The sequence below is a fragment of the Puma concolor genome, chromosome B2 (assembly GCF_028749965.1).
Source record: "Puma concolor isolate L17-30 chromosome B2, mPumCon1.1.hap2, whole genome shotgun sequence".
Taxonomy (NCBI): domain Eukaryota; kingdom Metazoa; phylum Chordata; class Mammalia; order Carnivora; family Felidae; genus Puma; species Puma concolor.
In genome coordinates, this window is record NC_141671.1 from 31,030,049 (window position 1) to 31,054,373 (window position 24,325).

The window sequence follows — 24,325 nt, forward strand, 5'->3', positions numbered from 1 at the left end:
GGTCAGGGGGGCCACTGGCAGATGCGGCCACATGTCGAGGCTCTGAGGAAAGGGGGTTACAGGAGGCCTCTAGGGAGAAGTGATCACACCAAAGGTGTTCAGGACCATGGGGGTGGACATGGGGATCCTCTGGAAGACATGGCTGTACAAGGGCCCTGAGGAGTGGGAGAGCCCCCAAGGCGGGGGGTGGGGGGCACCCAGGGGACACTTTAGGGGACAAGGTGATACATAGGGGCTCTGAGGGCTAGGGCTACCTCCAGAAATCTGGAGGGAGTTGGAGTTCTTTGGGATACATGGCCCCACACAGGGGCTCTGAGGGATGGGGGCTTCATGCAAAAGTCAGGGCTTCAGGGACGCCTGGGTGGCTCAGTCAGTTAAGCGTCCAACTTCAGCTCTGGTCATGATCTCACAGTTCGTGAGTTCGAGCCCCTCATAAGGTTCTGTGCTAACAGCTCAGAGCTTGGAGCCTGCTTCGGATTCTGTCTGTCTCTCTCTCTCTGCTCTCTCCCCATTCATACTCTGTCTCTCTGTCTCTGTCTCAAAAATAAACATTAAATTTTTTTTTAAAAAAGTCAGGGCTCCAGATTCCCTTGGAAGCCAAGAATGAAACTATCACTGCTGAGTTCCTGGTCAGAATGAAAGGAGAAGGCCTGCCCTCCTGGGGTTCGTGAATTCCCAGGGTTGCTTTCACTCCCACTGGGGCTGTCCCAGGCATGTCCCTGCTATTTACCGCCCCCTCCCCAGCCCTTTTAGAGACCCCTATTCACATCCCCAGCCTTCTCTCAAGCTCCCTTCTCTCAAGCTTCTTTTTCCCCCAGGGACCCAAACACATGTCTCAGGACCCAACACAACTTTCCCCCCTAAACCACTCCCCCCCGCCAGGTTTCTCCCCACCAAGGACTCTGCTTTCTGAAGTCCTTCCCCTTTCTAGCTCTACACCTACCTAAGTCCTGTCTGGAAATCAGAGGGAAACAGGCCATGGACATGATCCTCAAGAAAAAAAAAAAATGGAGGGAATTGGGGGCAGTGGGAAACTGGGGTCCAGCCTCCAGGGTCCTACGTATGCACCAAGCCTCCCTCAGAATCCGAGTGGGGCGGATAGGAAGTATCCTTGATGCCTGGGTGTCCCCAACTTTCCAAACCCCCACCCCCGCGATGGAGAAGAAACCGAGACAGAAGGTGTAGGGCCCACTACCGCTTCCTCCAGATGAGCTCATGGGTTTCTCCACCAAGGAAGTTTTCCGCTGGTTGAATGAGAGCTTTCCCCGCCCTCCTCTTGCCCTGTGGGTATATAAATGCAGCTGTCTGCACACCCAGTCAGCAGAAGCTTCCTCAGCGAAGACACCAGGGGACCAGCCAGGAGAGAGACAGAAGCAACTCCAGACCCCCCCGGAAATAACATCTCAGACGACACACCCCCAGAAAGCAGCCAGGCGATTCTCTCCCTCTCACACACGCTGCCTTAGGGCTCTACCATCACCCAGCTGGACTTGAGCCCCCTGGGAAGAACGCCATGAGCACTGAAAGCATGATCCGGGACGTGGAGCTGGCCGAGGAGGCACTCCCCAAGAAGGCAGGGGGCCCCCAGGGCTCCAGAAGGTGCTTGTGCCTCAGCCTCTTCTCCTTCCTCCTCGTCGCAGGAGCCACCACACTCTTCTGCCTGCTGCACTTTGGAGTGATCGGCCCCCAGAGGGAAGAGGTGAGTGCCACACCAGACTTGGCTCATTCTGCTACCCAGAGAGAAATGGGAGAGCAGGAGGGCAAGAAATGGGGTGGGGGAAGGAGGTGTGCTGATGGGGATGGGTGAGAGAGAAAACGTGGAGAAAGACGGGGAGGCAGAAAGAGATGTGGAGAGCGATGAAGAGAGAAGGGACGGAGCACACCAAAGGTGCTCTCTAAGCACTTCTTGAATGAATGAATGAGCACACACATAAACAGACAGACAGACAGAGAGACAGAGAGAGAGAGAGAGAGATGTGTGGAGAGATGTGGGGTGTGGGTTGAGAGATGGGAATAAAGATGCGAGACACAATGATGTGGGCGATATGAGAGAGATAAGGAAAGAGGTGAAGAAAGAGATAAGGAAAGACAGACAGATGTCTGTCACGTGGAAGACAGTGAAAGTGCTGTTGAATGAATGAATGGATGAATCAATCGATGAACGGAGAGAGAGAACCATAGTATGAGCTGCATAAACAACCTAGCTGTTTCTCAGTTAGGGGTAACTTGTTCTGATGCTAAACAACCTCCTTCTCCCCAACAGCTCCCACATGGCCTGCAACTAATCAACCCTCTGCCCCAGACACTCAGTAAGTGTCTCCAAAGCTTCTCTCCTGGTTCTGGGCTTGGGTGAGGGTGGGGGTTAGTCCTGGGATAGCAGCAGAGGGGGAAATTCAGAGTTTGGGTTTGAGGGGAGGAGGAATGGAAGTCAAAGTGGGATATTTTCCAGGAAGCGTAGGGGTCTCACCTTTTTCTTTCCTCTTTCCTCCTCAGGATCATCTTCTCGAACTCCGAGTGACAAGCCAGTAGCCCATGTAGTAGGTAAGACTTCTGAGGCTGTAGCTGGAGGATGGCGAAGCAGGTGGGACATAGAGGGCTAGGATTTGGGGGCTGTGCCCAGGGGGCTGAAGGCTGAGCCCAGGCCTTGGAGATGATATGAGAAGGACTCACTGAGCTCAAGGAGAGAGTGAAGGAAGAGCACAGGCCTTGAGGGGGACACTCAGAACCTCATGGCCACATGAGACATGGGAGGACAGACAGAGGGGACAGGAACCGGATGTGGGGGGGGGGGCAGAACTTGAGGGCCAGGATGTGGAGAGTGGAACTGACAGGGTCACACTGATTTACCCCTCCCTCCTTCTCTCCTTCCCTCCAGCAAACCCCGAAGCTGAAGGGCAACTCCAGTGGCTGAGCCGGCGTGCCAATGCCCTCCTGGCCAATGGCGTGGAGCTGACAGACAACCAGCTGAAGGTGCCCTCAGACGGGCTGTACCTCATCTACTCCCAGGTCCTCTTCACGGGCCAAGGATGTCCTTCCACACATGTGCTCCTCACCCACACCATCAGCCGCTTTGCCGTTTCCTACCAGACCAAGGTCAACCTCCTCTCTGCCATCAAGAGCCCTTGCCAGAGGGAGACCCCAGAGGGGGCTGAGGCCAAGCCCTGGTATGAGCCCATCTACCTGGGAGGGGTCTTCCAACTGGAGAAGGGTGATCGACTCAGCGCTGAGATCAATCTGCCTGACTATCTTGACTTTGCCGAGTCTGGGCAAGTCTACTTTGGAATCATTGCCCTGTGAGGGGGCCAGACATCCATCCTTGCCCACCTCAACTCCTTTGTTATCTGCTCCTTCTGACCCCCTCATCCCCTTCTGGCTTAGAAAGAGAATTAGGGGCTCAGGGCTGGGCCCCAAGCTTAGAACTTTAAATAACAACACTTAGAAACCTAAGATCCAGGGACCTGGACTTTGGAGCATTGGCCACCAGCAAGAATTCAAACTGGGGCTTCCAGCATTCACTGGAGATCTCAGGTTTGGATCCCTCAATGCAACCTGGGACACCTGGAATTCGGGGGTCAGGGAACCTTTCTGGCCAGACACTTCAGCACATCCCTTAAGAAGATCTCACCTACAACTTGACATGAGTGGACTTCAGGCCCCCCTTTCTTCAGATGTTTCCAGACTCTTCCCTGAGATGGAAAGCCCAGCCCCTCCCTCATGGGGCCAGCTCCCTCTATTTATATTTGCACTAGTGATTATTTATTATTTATTTATTATTTATTTATTTACTGATGAATATATTTATTTGGGAGGTTGGGGTGTCCTGGGAGACCAAATGAAGGGGCTGCCTTGACTCGGACATGTTTTCTGTGAAAACGGAGCTGAACTCTAGGCTCTTCCCTCCTGGCCTCCTGGCCTCTGTGCCTCCTTTTGCTTATATATTTTTAAAAATATTTATCTGATCGAGTTGTCTAATTAATGCTGATTTGGTGACTGACTGTCGCTACATCGCTGAACCTCTGCTCCCCAGGGGAGTTATGTCTGTAACCGCCCTACTGTTCAGTGGCGAGAAATAAAATGTACCTAGAAAAGACACATGGTCTCTTTGTTGACATTAATTCTGCAGCTGCTTCTCCTTGGGGGTGGGGAGCCACTCCCTGAAGTCCCCTCTCTCTCTCTCTCTCTCTCTCTACATGGCTTAAGATCCCTGAACCCATAAAATAAATGTGAATAAAAGTTAAAAAAAAAAAAAAAAAAAAGATCCCTGAACCCAGTCCCCACTCCTTAGACTACTGGGACTCAGGAGACCCTACTTAGAACAAAGCCAAGCCACAAATGCCCCTCCTCCAGGAAACTGGAGCCTGAACCTAATTACCTCTCCCTCAGGGCATGGGAATTTCCAACTCTGGCAATTCCACCGGGGAAGTCCTACTCCTTAAGTGTTCAGGTGAGATTTCCGGCTGTTGCAGCCAGCAAGAGAGCCTGGGAAGGGCCACATTCTCAGGCACCTGAATCACGGCCAAAGGACTTTCAGACCTTCAGGCATCAGGGCTCCAAATCTGCCTGATCCCGGGCTCCCCCAGCAGCCCTAACTGTGCAACCTGACCCAGTTGCTAAGCCTCATCTACCCAATGATGATTCTGCATGTGGGGCCACAAGAGAATAGAGGACCTAAGCTACGTGAGAGCACCTAGCGTAGCATATGGCATAATAAGTGCTCAGTGAATTCTGACTTTCTTCCTTCATACAGCCCCCAGCTGTTCTCTCTGCTTCGGTCTCTCAGTGGGTGGACTTGAAGAGACGAAGGAGGGGCGCCTGGGTGGCTCAGTCGGTTGAGCGTCCGACTTCAGCTCAGGTCATGATCTCGTGGTTTGTGAGTTCCAGCCCCGCATCGGGCTCTGTGCTGGCAACTCAGAGCCTGGAGCCCGCTTCAGATTCTGTGTCTTCCCCTCTCTCTGCCCCTCCCCTGCTCATGCTTGGTCTCTCTCTGTCTCAAAAATAAATAAAAACATTTTAAAAAATTAAAAAAAAAAAAGAAGAGACGAAGGAAAATTTAAAAAGAGGAATAAGGTGCATGTGAAGGACTCACGTGCAAACTCTCACAGATTTTCTTGGTGAATGATGAGGGGAGGGACATGAGATGAGTGAGCTGAAAAGAGAAAAAAAGCATTCTCTGTCCCCAGGAAGACTCTTCTGGACACAGAGTCAAAGACAAATATGGAGTCAGAAATGAAGATCCAGGGAGTGGGAGTCCCCACTGGGTTCAGAAGTTGGCCCTTTCTTCCTGCCAGGGCTGCCAGGCAGGGGGAAACCGTGTGGTCTGCCGCAGTGGGATAACCCACTGGGGTGACCTAGATAGGGCCTTGGGTCCCTCTCTGCCTCCTCCAGCCTGGAGCTGAAAGTGTGTCATGGGGTGATGGGGCTGTTGTTACTCACCCCGGGGCCCCAATACTTGCCAGTGCATGGAAAGCACAGCTGAAGTGCGAACAAGGGGTGAGGACTTTCCATCTCACCCTGGACAGGGCCAGGTGGCCAACAGAGTTTCCTCCTCAAGTTCTCCCTGGCGTCCTCAGGTACCCTCCCCGCCCCAGCTCTCTCTTTCAGTCTCCTCCCTTCACCCCCCAGAGCTGTGTTTTTCCTTGAAGGTAGTGGCTAAAGGGGCCTTCGGGCAACCAGGCAGGCAGCAGGGGAGAAGTGCTAGGCCCTCAGGGATCATTCCTCACTCTGTGCTCCGTCTTCCAGAGCATTGCTTGCCTTCCCCTGTAATGACCCCTGTCACTGATAGAAGGGACCCAAGAGAAAATGCAGTGTGGAGTCTGCTGAGGACTATGTGGCTCTGAGAATAAGGATGGTTGGAGATGCTTTGCGGTTTGAGATCCCCTTCTTCCACCTTCCAAATGGGCTAAGGTTGGGACAAGTGCATTCGGAGGCAGGAGGTGGGTGGGAACGCCACAGATGGCCTTCTCAGACAGTAGAGGCCATAGGAATTGATTTGATTGTTTCAAGCAACCAGAAAAAGAATATTTTACCAACACTTCTTTACCAACCCTGAATTAAGACATACTAGCATCTCAGCATCTGTATTTGGCAACACTAAAGGTTTACATTCTTTATTTTCTTCAGGCTCGAAATCAGTTTTCAAACAGTCTCCTACATTTTTCCCACTGCCACGGGGTCCCTGGAGGCCGGGTCCCCAATATCTGGGCTGGGTCACACATTCCAGCCATGCAGTCGCTTTCCCCGGGGCCGCAAGCGGCCCTCACCCCACCATCACAGCCCCAAAGAAGGTCTTCCCTCTCCTGTAGTCCACCATATCGGGGTGACTGATATTGACGTACACCCTCTCGCCCCTCCGGAGCTGTACCAGGCCCCCGAAGCCCACACTCGTGTACCAGAGAGGCCCGTACTCGTGCGTCCGGGACGGGTCCAAGACCGGGGTCACGGTCTCTGCGCCCTCCAGCAGCAGCTCGGGAGTCCCCGGTCCATACGCGCCCCCCGTCCGGTACAGCCGGCTGCGCAGCGTGACCGAGTGGTCAAGGAGGCCCCCGCCGGCAGGGGGCGCCCGACCCCGGTAGCCGACGTGACAGTAGAGGTAATAGAGGCCGTCCTGTGGGAGCGCCAGTCCCTCGGCGCCGGAGAACTGCGTCCCGCTCCTCAAAAACGCCTCTTCTTTCTTGGCCTCCCAGCCTAGCCCCTGCCCCTTCGTCCAAGCACCTGCGGAGAAACGGGCCTGTCGGCTCTCGGGAACCCCATCCCAGAGGAATGATCTAGGCCCGGGACTTCTGGGAGGGTGAGCATGAAGGAGAATGGGGACTTTCAACCCCCTGCAGGGACTTTCAACCTCCCACCCCCCGCCCGAGCCGGGAGTGGGGGGTGGTGGGGGGCGAAGGCCGTGGTGCCACCCCTGCAATGATTATGACTAAGGGGACTAATAGCACCAGAGTGTGGGTGGGGTACGGGGCGCTGTTGTGGGGAGATCCAGGCCAGGTTTTGCCTGCTCCAGGAGGGAAGCAAGAAGCGAATAGGGGAGAAGGGTTAGGGACAAGCGGTGGTGAAGCAGGTCGGAAACACAGCCCCGCAATAACGGAGCAAAGGGATTCGGGTGGGCAGAACTGCACCCTTGACTATCTATGAGATCCTTACCTATGAGGTGGGCAGCTGGGAGCCTGGAGCTGAAATCTGTTCCTGCCTCTTCCTCTGGCAGCACCTGTGTCCCTGGAAGGGGCGAAGAGTCCACGATTGGGGGCCAGGGTGGCCATCCATGCATGGTCCCCCTGAGAGGACCGGGCGCCAGGGCCCAAGGATGGGGCACCTGGATTCCGGGAGGAAAAGCTCTTTTGGGGATGCAGATGAATGGGAGCTGGGCATCCCTGAAGGGCTGGAGCAGGGGAGGGGGTGATGGTCTGCTCTTACCCAATCGCTGCTGGGCCTGGGCCTGTGCCCCCGGGTCAGCCGTCCCTGTTGCCTGGGTGGGTGGGGTCACAGTGCCCAGAGTTCAGTTTTAGCTGATGCCAACCCCACCCCTCCCAACATAAACCCAAGCTCCAGGCCTAGGGTTTTTCCTACCAGTCCCATCCCCAACATACATCTATATCCCTGGAAGGGAGAACAAGCAGAACATGTGTACTTGGGCAGAGACAGAGGCCTGAGTATGTCTTGGGAAGAGGAGAACAGCCAGACAGACAGCAAGGAAGGAGCTTGGAGATATCAGAACACAACAGCATCACAGGATCTTGGAAAGAGGGCCAGCAAAGAGACAGACAAGGCATCCCCACCGAGGACAGCCAGGCTAACTGAGCAGGATGGGGCAAGAGGCCCCCCAGGCATAGCCAGAGATAAGTGAGTCTCAGCCACATACAGCCCTCCTAGGGCTGGTTGCAGCTACTCACCTGTCCTCCCTGCTCTTGGGGCACCAAGGCCAGCACAGCCAGGACAGTGATAGGCACAGCCAGCAGCAGGGTCACCAGGGAGGTGGCTCCTGCCACAGCCAGCAGGAGGCAGCCCTTCCCCTGGGGCCTCCTACCCCGGCCCTCTAGCCCCAGTGTCCCCATGGAGACTGAGCCAGGGCCAGGGCAGGGGGGCTTTCATACCTTAGGGGTGGGGCCACCCCCTCCCCATAGACCCACACACCTGGCTGGGACTTTCCGCACACCCCTGCTCCCCTCACCCAGCTTCCTGTTTACCCAGAGCTGGGGTGGGGCAGCTGGATGCCCGGGTTCTCTGAACTGGGGAAGGAGTTGGGGTGAAGAGACAGGCTTGCAGGTTAGAGCTGGAGGGGGGCCTTAGAGATCATCTGGTTCAGCAGGGAGGGAAACTGAGGCCCAGGGAGGGAAGGCAGCTTACAGAAAGTCAGGCAACAAAGCTGCAATGAGAACACAGAAGTCCAGATTTCCAGGACAGTCTGCATTCTTCTACACCCCGGTGGTGGGTGCTGGAGGAAGGACTGTGTCCATGTCCTTGAGAACTTGAGGGATGGATGGCTGCATTCCTGAGAAGAACTTATGCCCACACTGGACCAACCTCCTCCCTCCTCCTTCCATTCCCTTGCTCATCCCTAACCCCGAGAGCCTGGTGAGCAGCAGAGTTCAGCCCGTCCACAGAAATAGCAGCTGAAAGGGGCCTCAGCCTCACCACTGACTATCATCTCGCTGAGGAGGGATGGAAATGAGCATCACCTCCCTTGCTACACAGAGTGTAGACAGGAGAGCGGTGAGGCATAGCCCCACCTCAAAGAGCCTTGCTGTCTAGCATGAGCCCCATCCATTCAGTAGGTGAGACTAAATGTTTATGAATAAATGAAGAAAGGACGAATGAATGAATGAGCAAAACAAAGCAGCAAGGATCCAACAACTAGTAATGGTAGACAGTGCAGTGGGAGTTACAGGGAGGAAGGACCAGGTCCAAGGAAGTTGGAGGTGGTCCTAGATCATCACCCCATCTCTGTCATCAAGTAATAATAATAATAATAATAATAATAATGCTATTATACAAGTAGCAGTTAGCATATGGTTGCCACTGACCTACACACTTTATGCATAGAAATTCTTTTAATCCTGACACAAACCTTAAGAAACTGAGCCACAGAGAGGTTAAGGAACTTCTAGAAGGCCACACAGTAGTGGCAGAGTCAGGATTTGAACCCAGGCTGTCTGCCTCCAGAGCCCTGACCACAAGACAGTTTAAAAGCTGAGTGCTGACCTCAGATTTGTGCATTTTAGTGTATGTAAATCTTGCCTTCCTCAGCCCCCCAAAAAAGAAATGGGGAAACAAAAGCTTGACTCAAGTCAACGATAAGCATGGTAAAAAGGTTTAGAGGCAGGGGTGCCTGGCTGGCTCAGTTGATTGAGCGTCTGACTTTGGCTCAGGTCATGGTCTCACGGTTCATGAGTTCAGCCCTGCATCAGGCTCTCTGCTGTCAACGCAGGGAGCCTGCTTCAGATCCTCTGTCACGTTCTCTCTGCCCCTCCCCTGCTTGCACAACGCGCGCTCACTCTCTCTCAAAAATAAATAAACGTTTAAAAATTAGTTAACTTTTAAAAAGGTTTAGAGGTAAAATGTACTGATGTTTGCAACTTTGAAAGGTATCAAAAAATGAGATAGATAGGTATGTAATAAAGCACTATAGAAAATGTCGGTTTTAGAGTCTACGTGGTAGGGATATGTTCACTGTAAAATTGTCTCAATTTTGTTCTGTTTGAGCATTTTAATAATAATAAAATGTGTTAAAATTTTTTTCAAAAACAACCCTAAATATTGCCCACCATCCAGCATGGGGAACCTTGTGTGGGGGGGGAGGGGGAAGAAATGCCAGGAAGTTTCTGAATTTGAAGAAGGAAATGCAAATGCATGTGGACCCAAGCATCAGACATCCTCCTTTTCCTCTTGCCTCCACATGAGGTCCCCAGTCTTCACCCTCCTCAAGAACTGGGTGTGCAGTCCTCCAGCACCCATCTCCCTCTCCATCTCAGTACTACTAAGAGGCCTTCATCCAGGTCTCTGTCCAGAAGTTTTTGGATCACTGCCCTTATTTTTGTGCTCAACCGCAGAATGCTGCCTCCTACAAGAAGTCCACCTAGATTGTCCACACTTCCTTTCCCAACACCGACTCGCCCTCAGCTTTCTGTCCTAGACTATCAGCAGTACTCATGTACATCTAGTCTCTCGTCTGTCTACTGGTCTGTCTACCAGCAGACCGCAGACTCTGGATAAGCCGGGAGAGAGCAGGAACCCTGGGGAGCAGGGGGGGGAGGGGGGAGGGGGAGGTGAGGCAGTCACACCCCACAGTGAGGTGAAGCTGAGGGAAGAGAGTACGGCTTTGAGGTTCCCGGGGCCCTGGAGTCATCTGCTGTCCAGCCTCTGCCTCTGCTCCCTAAAGAATTTAATACAATCCACTTCTGCCCCCACTTCTCTTCGTGGCTACCTCAGGCTCTCTCCTCTCCACCTGTGTTTCTCCTCCCCAATCCAACCACATGCACACCCCCAGCATTCTTCTTGAACCCAGGAGGGTCCCAGTTTCTAGACCCTGGTCAGTGCAGCTGGCTCTGGTGTGAAGTCAGCTACCCCCTCTTTGTCCTCAAACAGGAACCAGTGGTTACGGGGCAGGAAGTGCCTGAGGGGAAGTTATGGGGCCCAGACACTCCTCCATGCCCTACTTCAGCCCTAGCAGTATCTGCCCATGGGAAGTGGCTCTCCACCCGAATTGGGCCCTGCTCTCCTGAGTGGCTCTGGGGCTGGGGGAGCAGCCCCAACTGCCAGGTAGTCCTGGACACCACCCTCCCTGTTTTTCACGGGTCCACACATACACTCAAAACCGTGTTTCCTCCTCCTCCAACAGCCACTCACCAGAACCTAAAACCATCCCGTGCTGGAGAGGCCCCTATGAACTACCCGGTCAGCCGAGGGCAGAGGAATAGGGGTATATGCTGGGGCTGACACAGCTGGCTTTGAACCCCAGCTCTGCCACTTCTGGGCTGGACCTCCTTGTAAGTAAGAGTCTGAACTCAAGCCTGAGGTTCCCCACCAGGGAAACAGGCACCGTAGTACCCTACGTTGTGGGGATTCGCAGTGACAAATGGAAAGTGCCCGGTTCAGGGTTGGCACATAAGTGGGGCTCCTCAGCCCTGGAACAATTGTAACAGAGGGCCCCGCACTTCACAGATGAGGAACTTGAGGCACGTGACTCTCCCCGGGCCATTTAGGCTAGCAGAGCAGGGACCAGGTTTCCTGACTTCCAGGCCAGTCTTCAGTGCTCGACCTAATGGGAGCTTATAAGGAATGGAAAGAGGGTAAGGTAGCCCTCTGCACAGGGGAGGGTTGTGGGTAAACAGCAGTGTGTGCGTTCATGAGTAGGTGGTCAGAGGACACTCGGTCCAGGTGGGCAGGGGACCTCATGGGGAGGCTCAGAGACGGCACAGATGGCAGTGGGAAGCCTCTGAGGGGCCGGTGGTCATGGGTGTGGGTGAGGTAACAGGTGAGAGGTGGGCACCTCTGGTAGGAGGTGAGATAAACCAGATCCGGATGAAGAATCTGAGTCTGCTTTTCTGCCTCTAACGCTGTTGGATAGGGAAGCTGAGATACCCTCGGCCAACCAGGAGGATGGGGGAAGCTGAAGGGAGAAATGGGTCCCTGATACCTACCCCTTCTCGCCGCAGGTATATGCCTTTACCTATTTGGCAGCAGCCTGGGGCTGGGGGGGCTCCTGCTCCTGGCTGTGGTCGTTCTGTCTGCCTGTCTGTGTCGGCTCCATCGGAAAGGTGAGCCCCAGCCTCACCTCCCTCATTCGCCCACCACAATGCCCCATGTTGCCCCCACGCACCCGCTCTCCCGCTGCTTTCCCAGAAGGCCCCGTCAATTCCCACACACCCTGGGAGAGGAGGGTGGGAGAGAGGGGAGGACGGTGTCCAAAGAGAGAGGCAGGCGGGCATTTGGTTTGGGCCATGGGAACCACAGAGATGTCAGCAAGTGAGGCAACACCGCTGGGGTTGGGAGAGTGATGGGGGAAAGGGGGGGGGCCCTGCTGAGTTTCTTCTTTTCTTCCAGTGAGGAGGCTGGAGAGGAGCTGGGTGAGTCCGGGGGCAGGGGAGTGGGTGATGGGGACGAGCAGGCTGAGGGCTGAGAAGGGAGAGCAAGAGAAGAGAGGGAACACAGGGGCACAAGAGAGCCAGAGACGCAGAGGAAAAAAAGGGGGAGAAAAAGAGAAATAAGGATGAGAAGAAAAGCAGAGAGAAAGTGTATAGAGAAAGGAAAAGGTAGTAAGAAAGGAGAAAGAGTGTGGAAGCAGTGAGAGAGACAGAGAGGGAGAGAGAAAATCAGATGGAGAAGGAGAGAGATGCAGGGGGAGGGAAAAAGAGAGGGAATGACGACAACAGAGACGCAGGGAGGAAGGCAATGAAGAAATGAGCAGGAGTTTAGGCTGGCAGAGACAGAGGGCAGGGAGCACTGAGGAGGCAATGAGGTACAGCGGGGTGGGCAGCAGCACAAGGAAGGACCCAGGGGAGGGGGCTCCTCCGGTGACCTCCCAGCAGCACCTTCTACCCCCGCCCCAGGCCCAGCTCTCAGAGCAAGAGCTCCACTACGCATCTCTGCTGTCCGTGCCTTGCCGTGAGGGGCCTGGCCTCAGCCAAAGGGAAGGCTCCAAGGAGGACCCCAGCAGTGACTATGCCTGCATTGCCAAGAACTAATCCACCTGAACTCCCCCAAACGCCTTCCCCCAACCCAGGACTGTGGCCCACCCAGTAAAGACCGTGGTCTCACCACCTTCTGTGCCTTGGGTTCTCAGTTCAACTCAACTCAGTCCCATTTCAGCATGACTGCCATCAAAACTTAAGCAAGGTTATCTTCCCACCCACTCTGGGGTCGAGTAGTCATTTCTCGGGTGTTTAGGAACCCAAGCTTCCCTGAAGGCCAGAAAGAGTACATGTGTGAGCCTGGCTGGAATGGGGAGTTAACAGGTGGGGCTAATCCGATCCCATATGCCCCATTTCTCAGGAGAATCAGACCTAGCCCCCTGCACCCCAGAGAGGTGGAGGTGTTGAGTCCTGGATGGTGATGGGAGAGGCTCCAGACACAATTACTGGGAAGGTCGCTCCTTGGACCTTTCCAGGCCAGGCTTGGCAGAAGGGAGAGTTAGGAAGAGTCAGGGGACCCCAGAGAGGGACATTTTTGGGTACCTGGAGAATGGAAAAGGAAAAACATGAGACTCATAAGGAGTTAGTGGTGGGGCAGAGAAGGATTTATTGGGGTCTCTTGAAGAGGGTTGGGATGGCTGAGGTCTCGAATCACTCATCAGAGGCCATCTGAGGAGTGGCAGCATGTTCCCAGGTGACAGTGGCCTGCAGGAGAGACAACAGGGGTTGCCCATCGCCACAGCCCTCCTCTTCCTGGTCTCTGTCTCCCCCTCCTCCAGCTCTCTTCCACCATTGCCCTGGCCCCATTCCTTACATTTGCCTTGGTAATAGATGGTGCTGCCCATGGCCACAGAGATAAAGCTGAAGGCATAGAATGCCGCCCGAAGGAGGAGGACTGTGCTGGCCCCCAGCCAAGGAGGTCCTGAATGTAGGCGGTAGAAGGAAGGGCTTGGTAAGGGGGGGCCTCAGGAAGAAGCATGCACAGGCTCAGGGAGGGACAGAGAGCAGGAGGCCTCAGGGAAAGATTCCCAACTTCCGGGGAGAGGGGCCTCCCACCTCACCTTTTTCTATCACCAGCAGAGTCCCATTCCCTGTTCCAGCACCAAGACCCAGCACCTCCACCCTGCACACGTAGACTCCAGTGTCACAGTCTTGGGTATCCCAGATGTGCAGCTCAGCCTGGTGGTCACAGAGGAAACGGGAAGAGGCAAGAGGGGCCAGGCGGCCCCTGAACTCTGGCGTCTCATTCCTCACTTCCTTCCCTGGGGCCACCTTGTCCCGGTACCACGCGACAGAGCCAATGGCCAGTCTCCCTCTGCTGGCATTGAAGGAGCAGGGCAAGAGGGCAGCAGAGCCCTCCTGGGTACGAATCTCAGGGGGCTGGAACACCCAGAGAACACAGGATCCTGGCAGGCAGAGAGAAGACCCAGAGAAATGCCTCCCCACTTACAGTAAAGAAAAAGGACCAAGAGCTTGCCGTAGAATATCCCAGCTGTGTCCCCAACTCACGGAGGACCCAGAGGGCCAAGCACTTTGGTACCTCATGAAACCCTTTTCTCTCCACCAGGCTAATTTCTTAACATTGCTTATTTAAATAGTTTTTCGGGGGCACCTGGGTGGCTCAGTCACTTGAACATCTAACTTTTGATTTTGACACAGACCCAGGGTCATGGGATGGAGTCCCCACGTCGTGCTCTGTGCTGAGTGTGGAGCCTGCTTAAGATTCTCTCTTCCCCCACCTCTCTCTCTCCCTCTGTCCCTCTTCCCCGATCAATCATGCTCTCTCTCTAAAATAAATAAATATTGGCGCACCTGGGTGGCTCAGTAAGTTAAGCACCTGACTCTTGGTTTCAGCTCAGGTCATGATCTCACAGTTCGTGAGTTCAAGCCCCATGTGGGGCTCTGCACTGACAGTGCAGAGCCTGCTTGGGATTCTCACTCTATCTCTCTCTCTCTGCCCCTCCCCTGCTCATGCTCTCTCTCTCTCTCTCTCTCAAAATAAATAAACCTTTAACAAAATATTTAAAATAAATAAATAATAAAAATTAGTTTTTCAAATTCTTTCTTATACCAACTGTCATCCTTGCCCCCTCCCATCACTCCCCTGCTACATTCACTAGTAGGTTCTTGCTGAAATTTAACCTGTCACATTAAAATTGAAGTTCATTAATGAACGTGGCTCCCTAGTTAACTAATAATTAACTATATTATTCCAGGTATTATTTTCACACCAGTGACATACTATATATAGTATATCACCCTTGCTACTTTGTTTTTTGTTAAAGAGCATCAACTAATTAAGTCTTCTGGTGACGACGTGGCTCTAATTGATGAAAATCCCTATCTAACTCATCCAAATTGATGAATTAAACCAATTAGTAAAATCTCCAATTGGATTCTCTAGTTGATGAAATTCACCTGCCATTCTTCTATTTCAGAAGTTCTCAAATTTGAGAGCACATGGGAATCACCCAGAGTGTTTGTTCAAATAGATTCCTGGGCCCTACCCCCAGAGACATTTGCTCAGTGGTTTAAGAGTAGGGCCTGAGAATTTGCCCCAGGTTCCCAGCTGATGCTAAAACTTTGGGTCTGGAGTCCACACTGCATGTAGTTAATGGATATGGCTCATAGTTAAAGTCTCTCAGTTAATTAAAATCAGTTTCATTAAGAAACTTCCCTTAGAGTTAATTAGGTCTCCCAAACTCCTAATTACATCTAGACCCTAGATAATAAGACTTGTTTAATAGGCTTATTAAGCTCATCAAATTAAAATTGACCCCTTCAGAAAAAAAAATTCACCTCTTCCTTCTTTAAGCCCTTTATACTGGTTCTTTCAACTTTATCTTACTAGGGTGGCAGCTGAGAAGAAAGGGCCTCTGGGATGGAAGCTGGAGAGTGACGCTCCCAGAGGACAACACGGAGACATGGAGGGAATTGTGAACTGGGGGGTGTCCGCGTTGCATCAGCTTTACGGAGGGCCCCACCTGCTCCCAGTTTCCTTTCCTGGCCACTCCCCTCAGGCCTCCAGGTCAGCCTCCCCCCATCCACCCTCCTCCCAGCCGCACACCCCCTCAGGGTTCTGGGAGAAAGCCCTCTCACCTGGATGGACCATGATAACGAGGAGCAACAGCATCCGGGGCATGTCAGAGGGTGTTTGTTTCAATTGGCGAGGGGGACCTGAGCGGTAAGCTCTGGGTGGAGAAAGAACAACCTACTACTCGTGGCCAGGGTTGCCAGATGGAGGTGGGGAGCTTCTTATGACACACAGGACTCTCACATCACTTGTCAAAGACCTCAACTGCCTAGGACCTCAGGCATCAAATTCTTGCCTCCCTGAGGAGAGAGGATGCTGCTAATGGCAATATCTGGGTCACTAGGAGGTAGGGGCAAAACATGGTCAAGTGACCCAAGTGTTTGAGGGCTAGGGTGGGGCTTAGATGGCTGCTAACACGAGGGTGGGTGGGTGAGACCAGGATGTGGTTCCCCTATCTTCTGAGGTTCAAGAAGACCAACGCTTTACTCAGAATAAGGCTCCAGAAACCCTCCTGGGCTCAGAGCTAACCTACTTCCCCTCATCTTGGCTCAGCAGTGCCCAGGCCCATCCCATCTGTTCCCTTTAGGCTGGCCCTCCCCCAAGGCTGCTCTAGAAATTCTATAATGGAGGGGATTAGGAGAAGCAAGCTGATTGGTGGTGGCAGCAGGTGGTTGCTAGGGTCTTTGTTTGGAAGGTTCATTTGCATAGCAATCAACCTGTTTTACTTAGATTGTGTGGACTTGGGTGGTTTGGCCAAGTGCAAGGGATGGAGAGATTTGTACTCTTTCGTATTCAGGTCTCCATTAAAGGAGTATACCTCTCGCTGAGGGCTGCTTTACCCTATTGTGTTCTGCAAGCACTTATCATCCACCAGTAAACCGACTCATTTATTATTTTATTCACTACTTAGCTAGCATTTCTTGAGAAACTACCAAGTGCTCATTACATGAAAAATACTCTTACAGACACGAAGGAAAGACATTGAGTTCATAACTCCAGGGTTATATAGGGAATGGTACAAGAATATACCACAGATTCTTGTAAATGCATTACACACCGAATGAGATAGCACAGCACCTAGAAAAGGAGGGTTACGTATACAATGCTCCTCATGAGACATGGGCACAAAGGGTTAGGGTTAAGGTTAGGGTTAACAACCCTCACCCCACAGTTCTGGCTCCTTTTATATTAATACATCTTCTTCCCTTTGTGTCCCTGTTTCTAGCTCTGTTTCACAATACATTCGTGGATTGCAATTCCCAGTCTTCCCTGCAGTGATCTGGAGTTTTGTCTTGGGGAAACAGTAATCGCATGGTTAAGAATGCTGGCTTAGAGTCAGGCTGGGTTCAAATGCAAAATCCCCAACAAACTAGTTATATGATCTTGAGCAAATTATTTAACCTCTCTGAACCACCTGCACAAGAACATAGGCCACATAATCTGGGAAGGACTGACTCGATCTTTCTCCATCAGGAGACTGACTTCCTCTTCAGGGCCCCTAACCTGAGGGCGTGGAATTGAGGTGTCATGGCTAGGCAAGGGCTGCCCCCTGGTGGTCATGGAGCCTGGGGAGTCCTGAGACACCCAGAAGTGGTTTTTCTCAAAAGGGCCTGAATTCCAGCTTCCGTCCAGTCCCTTACCTTGCCTCATCCTATCAACAGACCATCTCCACCCCAAAGAGTCAATGTGGAAGAAATGGTTTCTTCTACTCAACGATGATAAGCAACTTGAGGAGGGAGCAGAAATCACCACCAGTGGACTGGGGCTGTAGGGCTGGGAAGCGCCACTGGCCTGAAGATAAAACTCCATACTTCTACAGTACACGCTCAATCACATGGCACTGCTCCATGTCTCAGGACAATGCGGCTTTGAAGTCAAGTCAGCCTAAGTTGGAGCCCTGGTTCCCCTGCTTACACATCTGTGAATGTGAATAGCATCTGTCAATTTCCAGACTTCACTGTCCTGGATGCTCAGTGTATGTTAGTCCCTAGCCCCTCCCCAGTCTGGGGCTAGGATGACCATGGTTAAGCTCTGCCTGAACTCAAGGGTATCTTGCTCTCTCTACCTCTTTTCTGTACCTAAGCTTTCCAATATCCAAAAATGTTGTGGATTCCAAAGATTGTACTTGGATTTTTTTTTTTAAGTCCATCTACAATAAATCCTGGTAGAAGTGTAGATTCAAGGACCCTTTTCAATAACTCTGAGACTCTCTAAGGAAGTTTAACCTGCAGGACAGGAACTGATGCACTAATCAGCACAAGGATGGAATTTTTCAAAGATACTTTTACCAGGGACTCAAGAGGAAAGCCAATGAATAAAGAAGTTGTGAAGTGGATGTATGTACATCTGTGATCTAACTTACTTACTTATTTATTTATTTATTTATTTATTTATTTATTTATTTATTTGAAACCAAATTTTTTTTTAAAGATTTTATTTTTAAGTAGTCTCTATACCCAACACGGGGCTTGAATTCACAACCCCAAGATCAAGAGTCCATGCTTTACTGACTGAGCCAGCCAGGCACCCCTCTGATCCAGCTTCTTTTTTTTTTTTTTTTTTTAATTTTTTTTTTCAACGTTTATTTATTTTTGGGACAGAGAGAGACAGAGCATGAACGGGGGAGGGGCAGAGAGAGAGGGAGACACAGAATCGGAAACAGGCTCCAGGCTCTGAGCCATCAGCCCAGAGCCCGACGCGGGGCTCGAACTCCCAGACCGCGAGATCGTGACCTGGCTGAAGTCGGACGCTTAACCGACTGCGCCACCCAGGCGCCCCATGATCCAGCTTCTTTAACACCTCACTCTAGGCTGCCTTGAGGGTGGCCAGGACCAATTAACAAATAACTCAGAGCTCAGAGCAGGAAAAAAGGTGAAGACACAGAAGGAACTCTGGAATCCTAGCACAGCCACCCCACCTCACCTGGGGTTCCTTCCTGTGTTGGTAGTGGTGAGATGTGGTGGACTTCTCCTCTGGCCAAGTCTTTTTAAAGGTTTTCAACTAATTCGTGGCCCCCAGGTTCTACTTTCAACCTCTAACCACAGCTACTCTTGAGGTTCCTGCATCGGACCTCACCACCTTCAGTCTCCTTGCCCTCATTGTCTAATCTCCTTCACATTCACCAAGAGCAGGCACCTAACTCTCTAGCTTCCTCTCTGTTCCAGCCTCTACTATCTCTCTGGGAGACTCAATGTCCATGTAAATGGTATTTCTAAACATTGAGGTGTAATTCTTTGCAGTAAAATGCACAGATCTTAGATGTACAGTTTGATATCCTCTGGCAAATCTACACATCCATGTAAACAACATTGCAAATGAGATACAGATCATTTCCATCACCCCAGAAAATTCCCCCATGTCTCTTTTCGGTCAATCCCTCTCCCCTCCCAGAACCAACCACTGATTTATACCCTTGTAGATTTATATCCCTATATTATGCCTCTATTCTTGAACTTCATGTAAGTGTAATCATATAGTACACACTCCTGCATATGGCTTCTTTCATTCTGTATAATGTCTGTGAGATTCATTTATTGTTGCATGTATCAGTAGCTTGGTTGTTTTTTTTTTTTTTTAATGCTTATTTATGCATTTTTGAAAGAGAGCAGGAGAGGGGCAGAGAGAAAAGGAGACAGAGAATCCCAAGCAGGCTCCGCGCTGTCAGTGAATAGTCCCATGTGGGGCTCAAACTCATAAACCGTGAGATCAAAACCTGAGCTGAAATGAAGAGTCTGATGTTGGGGCATGTGGGTGGCTCTGTCAGTTAAGCATCTGACTTCAGCTCAGGTCATGATTTCGTGGTCCTTTGGTTAGAGTCCCACATCAGGCTCTGTGCTGACAGCTCAGAGCCTGGAGCCTGCTTCGGCTTATGTGTCTCCCTCTCTCTCTGCCCCTCACCCGCTCACTCTCTGTCTCTCGAAAATAAATAAACGTTAAAAAGAGAGAGACAGAGAGAGTCTGATGCTTAGCTGACTGAGTCACCCCGGTGCCCCAGTAGCCTGTTCCTTTTTATTGCCAAGTGGTATTCCATAATACAGATGTACCACAGTTTATCCACTCATCTAATGATGTGCAACTGGGTTGTATGAACATTCTCATATGTCTTGCAAATGATCTTTCAATACACTAATTTCACAGTTGCTCTACCTTGTCTACTCCAACCACCACCTTGATTCTACATGGCCTACACCGTAAATCATGTTACCATGGTTGGAATCTTACCTCTCCTTTCCCAGGGACATAAATCGATCAGGCCTGAGTCCCTCCAGACTCCTGTAGCCTATGCATGTGCTTTCACACACAATTCAGCTGTTGGAGACTTCTGAGTTTTTTCTCTTTCACTTTCATTCAACAAATTTTGAGCATCTACCATGGGGCTCACCTAGGCAATCTTGTTGTACATAGCCAGTTTTTACTACTTCTTATTCCCTGTCAAGTCTCCAGTCTGTATCTCCATCTCCGTCTACACCTTCACCTCATGCCTCTTTTTTTTTTCATTGTTTAAAATTTATTTTTGATAGACAGAGAGAGACAGAGCACAAGTGGGGAGGGGCAGAGAGAGATGGAGACACAGAATCCAAGGCAGGTTCCAGGCTCTGAGCTGTCAGCACAGAGCCCGATGCGGGGCTCGAACTCACAAACCGTGAGATCATGACCTGAGCCAAAGTTGGACGCCTAACCGACTGAGCCACCCAGGTGCCCCTTAGGCCTCTTTCTTGACACCTGAGTCCAGAATATCTACCTGCCCTCTAGATATCTCCTCCAGAGTGTTTCACAGGCATTTCAAAATCATCCGTGTCCACCCAAACTGGGTCAGCTTCCTATATTCCCCATCTCGATGAATGGAAACACAGTCCACCCCATCACTTAAGGTAAAAACGTGGGATTTATATGGGCGCCTGGGTGGCTCAGTCAGTTGAACGTCCGACTTCGGCCCAGGTCATGATCTCACAGTTTGTGGGTTCAAGCCCCACGTCGGGCTGCATGCTGACAGCTCAGAGTCTGGAGCCTGCTTGGGATTCTGTCTCTCTCTCTCTCTCTCTCTGCCCCTCCCTGGCTTGTGCTGTCTCTCAAAAATTAGTAATTAAACATAAAAAAAAAAAAACCTGGGATTTGTGTTTTTCTACTTTCTCCCTCAGTTCCCCGATCCTATCCATCTCCAAATCCTGTCCATTCTGCCTCTGAAATATCTTGGGTATTTTCCCACCTCTTAATTCTCACTGCTAGTCAAGGCCCTCGTTACCTCAGTACGAAACTAGTACAATTGCTTCTCTAATGGACAGTGTGGTTTCTTCTCAATATCCATTCCACACCTCCCTCTCCAAGCGTGGAGGCTCAACCATCCATTCAACAACGCTTTTACTGAGTTCCGTCCACACGCCAGACATTCTGTCTTCATCTTCCCTATGTCTTTCTTCACCTCTCCCCTTCTCTTGTATCTCCCACATCTGTGTCCACAACTCCTTCTTCTCACTATCTTTATTCGTATAACTTGTTTCTTCCCTATCTCTCTATCCACACCCTATATCTCTCTACACATCTTTACCCAGCCCCCCTCACCCCTACACACATACATTTGCTTATTCACTAATTCATTCATTCAGCCAATATTTGGTGAGTGCCTACCATGTGCCAGGTACCTATCTCTCCAGTCCTGTCTCTCTCTTCCCCCATTTCTCTCTATATTCTTTCTGTTTCCCCATCTTCCAGCACATCTCTTTCCCCCACCCATCTCACTCTCTTCCCCCCCATTTCTCTCTGGGTGGGGGAATGAGCCAAAGCTGGCAACGCACTCACCTTTTTTCCTCTGGGGACCCATTGCTACCTCTACCAAAAAGCATTCCCTGACTCCACCAGACTGGCTGGGACCACTCCCAGATGCCCTCAGATTCTCAGTACAAGGTTCTTAAAAAAAAAAAAAAATTAACCTACAATATTAAAGGAAAACTTTAACTCACGTCCATCAGAAACTGACAAATCAAACAGGCAAATAATTACTAACAACACAGAAGAGTGAAACTGGATAGTTAACAAGCTTGATCTAGAAGAAATATGTAGGATCCTAGAAAAACTAGAAAATATGTATTTTTTTCTTCAGGTACAACATAGACACTTAGAAAAAAAAGAATCAAAATCATATAAACCACAATTGCTGCCCAAAAGCCATGACAATTTAAGAACAATAACAAAGAATATTTATTATATGCTTGGAAATTTTTTTAAATGTTTTTTAATGTACTTTTAAACTTTAGAATCTACCTGTAATGAAAATGTTAAACAAGATATTATAATAGAATTTAAAATATTTGAACTGGGGGCACCTGGGTGGCTGAGTCATTTAAGTGTCTGATTCTTGATCTTGACATGATCTCAAGGTTCCTGGTTTTGAGCCCCACATCCTGCTTTATGTTGACAGCATGGAGCTTCCTTGGGATTCTGTCTCTCCCTTTCTCTGCCCCTCCCCCACTTGTTTTCTCCCTCTCTCTCTGTCTCTCTCTCTCAAAATAAATAAACTTTAAAAAAATTAAAATAAAATATTTTGAACTGAATGACAGTGAAAACACTGCCTGTCTAAACTATGGAATGTAGCTAGAACAATTCATGAAAAAAATAAATGTGTATATTAGGAAGGAAAATTCGAAAGTCATTGAATTGGACAGGTATTTCAAGAAATTAGAAAAAGAGCACAGAACAATCCTAAAAAATTAAGAAAGAAAATAATAAAGATACTTTTAGAAATTAATGAAATAGGGGAGCCTGGGTGGCTCAGTTGCTTAAGCAACTGATTTTGGCTCAGGTAGTGATCTCACACTCGTGAGATAGAAATTGAGCCCACAGTTGCTTAGGATTCTCTCTCTCCCTCTACCCCGGCCCCCACTCACAGTCTCTCTCAAATAAAAAAAAATTTTAATATGAAATTTATTGTCAAATTGGTCTCCATACAACACCCAGTGTTCATCCCGACAGGTGCCTTCCTCAATAACCATCACCCACTTTCCCCTCCTCCACTACCCCCCATCAACCCTCAGTTTATTCTCAGTATTTAAGAGTCTCTTATGGTTTGCCTTCAAATAAAAATTTTTAAAAATTAATGAAATATAGGGGCGCCTGGGTGGCTCAGTCGGTTAAGCGTCCGACTTCAGCTCAGGTCACGATCTCGCGGTCCGTGAGTTCGAGCCCCGCGTCGGGCTCTGGGCTGATGGCTCAGAGCCTGGAGCCTGCTTCCGATTCTGTGTCTCCCTCTCTCTCTGCCCCTCCCCCGTTCATGCTCTGTCTCTCTCTGTCTCAAAAATAAATAAACGTTAAAAAATTTAAAAAAAATTAATGAAATATAGAAGAAAATAGAGGGGTGCCTGGGTTGCTCAGTGGATTGAGCATCCGACTCCTGCTCGGGTCATGATCTCACGGTTCATGGGTTCGAGCCCTGGTCGGGCTCTGTGCTAACAGCACAGAGCCTGCTCTGAATTCTTGGTTTCCCTCTCTCTCTGCCCCTCTGCCACCCCTCTCAAAAATAAAACGAACATTTAAAAAAAGAAAAGAAAAGAAAAAATAGAGCAGAAAAAATATATATATTTACAAAGGCTACTAATATTAAAAAAATCTCTGACCAGGGGTGCCTTTGTGGCTCAGTCACTTAAGTGTGACTCTTGATTTCGGGTCAGGTCATGATATCACAGTTTGTGGGTTTGAGCCCAAGCCCTGCATCAGGCCCCAAGATGACAAGACCAAGCCTGCTTGGGATTCTCTTTCCCTCTCTCTCTGCCCTTTCCACATTTGCGCTCTCTCTCTCTCTTTCAAAATAAATAAATAATAAATAAAAACTTTATAAAAAAAAAATTTAGCCACCAGTGGGGTGCCTGGCTGGCTCAGTCAGAAGAGCATGTGATTCTTAATCTTGGGGTCATGAGTTCGAGCCCCATGTTGAATGTAGAGATTACTTAAATAAACTTAGAAAAAAAATTTGGCCATCAAAAAAAAATCACCAAACCCAGATAGTTATGAAACTTCCAAACCAGAGATCATTCCAGTCATATAAAAATTATTCTAGCTGTCAGGAAACAGGAAAAGTTTCTCAACTTAATTCATGAGATTAATGTAATCTTCATACAAAAGCCAGGCAAGGGCAAATTGAGAAAGTAAAATTATAAAACAATTTCACTCATGAATATAGATGCAAGAAAAAAAAGAACTTAATAAAAATATTTAAAAACCTAAACCAAAATTGAATAAATAATACAAAACAACCTAACCAGTGTTTATCCTAGGAAAGTAATTCACTATTCATGCAATTTCTAATTCTGTTCATGCAATTCATTGCATTAAGAGATTAAGGAGGAAAATCCATCTGACCATCGCAGTCAATACAATAAAAGCGGTTGACAGATTTTGTTCATGATAACTACTCAAATTCTATAAGCAGGAAAAAACCCATTTCACAAGTCATTTATGATTTTTAAAATTATGGGCACCTGGGTGCTCAGTTGGTTAAGCGTTCGACTTTGACTCAGGTCATGATCTCACAGCCCGTGGGTTCGAGTCCTGTGTCGGGCTCTGTGCTGACAGCTCAGAGTCTGGAGCCTTCTTTGGATTCTGTGTCTCCCTCTCTCTGACCCTCCCCTGTTCATGCTCTGTCTCTCTGTCTCAAAAATAAGTAAACATTAAAAAAATT

At 49.9% G+C, this 24,325-nt stretch overlaps 4 protein-coding genes across 6 annotated transcripts; 2 read left to right on the forward strand and 2 right to left on the reverse strand.

The window, feature by feature from the left end:
* The first annotated feature begins 1,309 nt into the window (after nucleotides 1-1,309).
* Nucleotides 1,310-4,092, forward strand: TNF (tumor necrosis factor). The gene is made up of 4 exons (XM_025917187.2): nucleotides 1,310-1,699; nucleotides 2,264-2,309; nucleotides 2,494-2,541; nucleotides 2,876-4,092. Exons 1-4 carry the CDS (start codon nucleotides 1,514-1,516, stop codon nucleotides 3,295-3,297), a joined length of 702 nt encoding a protein of 233 aa, XP_025772972.1. The 5' UTR covers nucleotides 1,310-1,513; the 3' UTR covers nucleotides 3,298-4,092.
* A 1,969-nt stretch (nucleotides 4,093-6,061) lies between these two features.
* LTB (lymphotoxin beta) lies at nucleotides 6,062-8,131 on the reverse strand. 2 transcript variants are annotated; one of them, XM_025917069.2, is made up of 4 exons: nucleotides 7,887-8,122; nucleotides 7,411-7,462; nucleotides 7,141-7,212; nucleotides 6,062-6,711 (listed from the first exon to the last, which is right to left on the reverse strand). In XM_025917069.2, the coding sequence occupies exons 1-4, from the start codon at nucleotides 8,046-8,048 to the stop codon at nucleotides 6,257-6,259; spliced, it is 741 nt and encodes a 246-aa protein (XP_025772854.1). In that variant the 5' UTR covers nucleotides 8,049-8,122; the 3' UTR covers nucleotides 6,062-6,256. The 2 variants fall into 2 exon arrangements, with proteins under 2 accessions (XP_025772854.1, XP_025772855.1); XM_025917070.2 differs by lacking the exon at nucleotides 7,411-7,462 and having other exon boundaries at nucleotides 6,489-6,711; nucleotides 7,887-8,131.
* Nucleotides 8,132-11,169: 3,038 nt separating this feature from the next.
* On the forward strand, nucleotides 11,170-12,752 carry LST1 (leukocyte specific transcript 1). Its single transcript, XM_025916947.2, has 4 exons — nucleotides 11,170-11,282; nucleotides 11,649-11,750; nucleotides 12,037-12,059; nucleotides 12,543-12,752. Exons 1-4 carry the CDS (start codon nucleotides 11,255-11,257, stop codon nucleotides 12,675-12,677), a joined length of 288 nt encoding a protein of 95 aa, XP_025772732.1. The 5' UTR covers nucleotides 11,170-11,254; the 3' UTR covers nucleotides 12,678-12,752.
* A 454-nt stretch (nucleotides 12,753-13,206) lies between these two features.
* Nucleotides 13,207-16,268, reverse strand: NCR3 (natural cytotoxicity triggering receptor 3). Of its 2 annotated transcripts, XM_025916946.2 has the most exons (4): nucleotides 15,723-16,261; nucleotides 13,685-14,029; nucleotides 13,438-13,545; nucleotides 13,207-13,328 (listed from the first exon to the last, which is right to left on the reverse strand). In XM_025916946.2, the coding sequence occupies exons 1-4, from the start codon at nucleotides 15,763-15,765 to the stop codon at nucleotides 13,282-13,284; spliced, it is 543 nt and encodes a 180-aa protein (XP_025772731.1). In that variant the 5' UTR covers nucleotides 15,766-16,261; the 3' UTR covers nucleotides 13,207-13,281. The 2 variants fall into 2 exon arrangements, with proteins under 2 accessions (XP_025772731.1, XP_086562019.1); XM_086705893.1 differs by lacking the exon at nucleotides 13,438-13,545 and having other exon boundaries at nucleotides 15,723-16,268.
* Between the last annotated feature and the right edge of the window lie 8,057 nt (nucleotides 16,269-24,325).

Bases quoted from the DNA above. Each gene is read 5' to 3' on its own strand.
- NCR3 (XM_025916946.2), bottom strand. From the start codon at position 15,765: ATGCCCCGGATGCTGTTGCTCCTCGTTATCATGGTCCATCCAG. The intron at 14,030-15,722 runs GTGAGAGGGCTT...TCTGCCTGCCAG, and splicing joins CGTTATCATGGTCCATCCAG to GATCCTGTGTTCTCTGGGTG. The intron at 13,329-13,437 runs GTAAGGAATGGG...TCTCTCCTGCAG, and splicing joins CATCTATTACCAAGGCAAAT to GCCACTGTCACCTGGGAACA.
- TNF (XM_025917187.2), top strand. From the start codon at position 1,514: ATGAGCACTGAAAGCATGATCCGGGACGTGGAGCTGGCCGAGGAGGCA. The intron at 1,700-2,263 runs GTGAGTGCCACA...TCTCCCCAACAG, and splicing joins TCGGCCCCCAGAGGGAAGAG to CTCCCACATGGCCTGCAACT. The intron at 2,310-2,493 runs GTAAGTGTCTCC...TTTCCTCCTCAG, and splicing joins CCCTCTGCCCCAGACACTCA to GATCATCTTCTCGAACTCCG.
- LTB (XM_025917069.2), bottom strand. From the start codon at position 8,048: ATGGGGACACTGGGGCTAGAGGGCCGGGGTAGGAGGCCCCAGGGGAAG. The intron at 7,463-7,886 runs GTGAGTAGCTGC...CCACCCACCCAG, and splicing joins CCCAAGAGCAGGGAGGACAG to GCAACAGGGACGGCTGACCC. The intron at 7,213-7,410 runs GTAAGAGCAGAC...CGCCCCTTCCAG, and splicing joins CCAGGCCCAGCAGCGATTGG to GGACACAGGTGCTGCCAGAG.
- LST1 (XM_025916947.2), top strand. From the start codon at position 11,255: ATGGGAGCTTATAAGGAATGGAAAGAGG. The intron at 11,283-11,648 runs GTAAGGTAGCCC...TTCTCGCCGCAG, and splicing joins TTATAAGGAATGGAAAGAGG to GTATATGCCTTTACCTATTT. The intron at 11,751-12,036 runs GTGAGCCCCAGC...CTTTTCTTCCAG, and splicing joins GTGTCGGCTCCATCGGAAAG to TGAGGAGGCTGGAGAGGAGC.